At 32.6% G+C, this 2384-nt stretch overlaps 1 protein-coding gene across 1 annotated transcript; it reads right to left on the reverse strand.

The window, feature by feature from the left end:
- Positions 1-28: 28 nt before the first annotated feature.
- Positions 29-1579, reverse strand: LOC116351597 (cuticle protein CP14.6-like; the record flags this gene model as incomplete). Its single annotated transcript, XM_031783714.1, has 3 exons — positions 533-1579; positions 267-345; positions 29-201 (listed from the first exon to the last, which is right to left on the reverse strand). Coding segments are annotated over exons 1-3 (265 nt in total), but the record flags the coding sequence as incomplete, so codon positions are not given.
- Positions 1580-2384: the final 805 nt, after the last annotated feature.

The raw sequence follows: 2384 nt of genomic DNA on the forward strand, positions 1-2384 counted from the left end.
AAAAAATTTAAATAATAAAATATTTCACCTTCTGGATGAAAGCCGTTTTCATCGGCCACATATCGAACAGTATACTGTTGGCCATCTGCTCCAATGTATGAATATTGTCCTTGGACAACATAGGCTGCACTTTGATCGGCTGATCGAGCTTGAGTCAATCTACCTTGCTGTGAAGCTGAGATGCCGTTGCTGGTTTGTGATCTGCATACAAAAATTAAGGCATTAATTATTTGAAACTCAGTTCATTCATCGGATGTTATACTTACGAGTATGAATATTCGCTCATATCTGATGCAATTGCCGATTGTTGGCTCACAATATGGGCTTGACCATCTCCAATCGGAGCTGCATTGTATGGAAGAAGTCCAGCCGTGGCAACAGCAATAGCAGCAGCGAAAACAATGACAAATTGCATTTTGTTAAATGTGGCGTTTCGATTGAATCACAATTGACACTTGAAATTTTCTGATACATTATCCAGCTGATTACAATCGTTTTATACAACAAAAAAATCATAGTTTGAAACACCCACCATTTTTTGCCATCTCTTTGAATATTGTTCATCTTCAATTGCGTCCCAATTACTCGCCAATCGGCCAAGTTTCGAATAATTACGTTGCACCAGTTTGAAGGTCAGACAACATCTTCATAACTGCGAATGAGATACAGAAACGGGCAAGAGAGAGAGAAAATTATATAGTTAATTTGAAAGTGAAAACATTCTCTTTTGCTGGTGATCGCATATCAACTGGTTCAATCGATTTTTTTTACGAAAAAAAATGAGACTGAAGATAGAAGCAGGTAATAAGTTCAGCTTCTATAAATGTAGACCAACGGAATATATTTTACAAAATTATTAACCATTAAATACTGTGACGTGAATTGACAAAAATTTAACCAATTTGCATCAATTTTTTTTGTAATTGGCACAAATCAGTCGAATAAAAAAATGTAGCATGCTTATGATTTTGGGCATTGTGCAGGGTTGCACGTATGTAAATTTTAAATGAACGAAATATTGCACGGTCAATGATTGTAAAAATATTACGAAATTCTTTGCCATTGATAGCCAATTGTAAATCGATATAATTGGTACAACCTCTTTCAACGGACTCTTGATGAAATCTCTTAATTTTATTTCTCGTTATTTTTTATTTGTTTTTTTTCTTTACTCCTATTTTCACACTTCTTATTTATGCTTATTGCAATTAAGACTCTCTCATTGGATCTTATAGAGTATCTATTGCTCAGCATTGAGAATAAACAAGACAGTTGAATATACGTTTCATATTTTTAAGTAATATTGGCACCTTATTAGTTTCATATGACAGGGATAAACTCGACTTTGTGAAACGTTTCTCTACATCTCCGCGCCCCTCACTTTTATTGCCATTCACAGTAGCTTGCGTTAGAATTCATTTATGTAGATTTCCTTGTCTGAATGTTTGTCATAGTGCGACAAATTATCCAAATGTCCTAATGAGCTTGTTATAACACATGTAGATTTGTATTGATGTGAAGGTCATCGCACATCAGTAAAAAGTGAAAGAGAAAAGAAAATGAAACAAAATCACAAAAAAACAATTTTTAAGTAAAAATATTCTCCGTTGCGGTTGATCCTAAATCAAATATCTTTACAACATAAAATAAAATGAAATTTGCACAAAACCGTCAGCACCACTGGTTCATAAAAAATTATCAACGTATTGACTCATTCTGCGGTGTTATACTATAATATCAAGTGTGATCACGATGTATAAACTAAATATGTTTAATGGACGGAATCGACTTGACAATTCCCAATCTGTCTCTTGTTGCTCTCAATCTATCAACTCTTTTCGTTTATATGAATGCCGGAAATATTTTTTATCAAAACGATTTTTATGGGTTGACAATCAATATTAATAATCCGAACCCATTTATAATGTCAGCTCTTTTGATTCTCAAAATTATTATGCGGCTGCTATTTAGATTATAATTTGATGATATATTCATCATTAGGTTTGATATTGGCATCTGTTTTTTATCAAGTAAAAGACATTCCCGCAGATCATTTTTTTGTTGGTTTTCTTTTGATTCTGACAAGTAAAAGGGTAAAAATATCCATTTTAACGGGTTTTTTCTGTCGAAACTTTATATGTTCATTTAAATCGTTCGCAATTCAGTTTTCAGCTGATAAACTGATTTTTTTTTGTTGGGTAAATATTAATTGCTTGTAAAACGTTTATACATACTTATATCTGTTTGAGCATACAATTCAATGTCGTTTTACAACATACTTATTAAATCCATTTCATTTGGTAATAATCATAATAGAATATTCGATGATGCAATAAGTGATAAATTGGTTGATACCTTCGTTCGTGCATTAATATGAAGAGAGA

The sequence above is a fragment of the Contarinia nasturtii genome, unplaced genomic scaffold (assembly GCF_009176525.2).
Source record: "Contarinia nasturtii isolate CC-2019 unplaced genomic scaffold, AAFC_CNas_1.1 Cnas_scaffold_5774, whole genome shotgun sequence".
Taxonomy (NCBI): Eukaryota; Metazoa; Arthropoda; class Insecta; order Diptera; family Cecidomyiidae; genus Contarinia; species Contarinia nasturtii.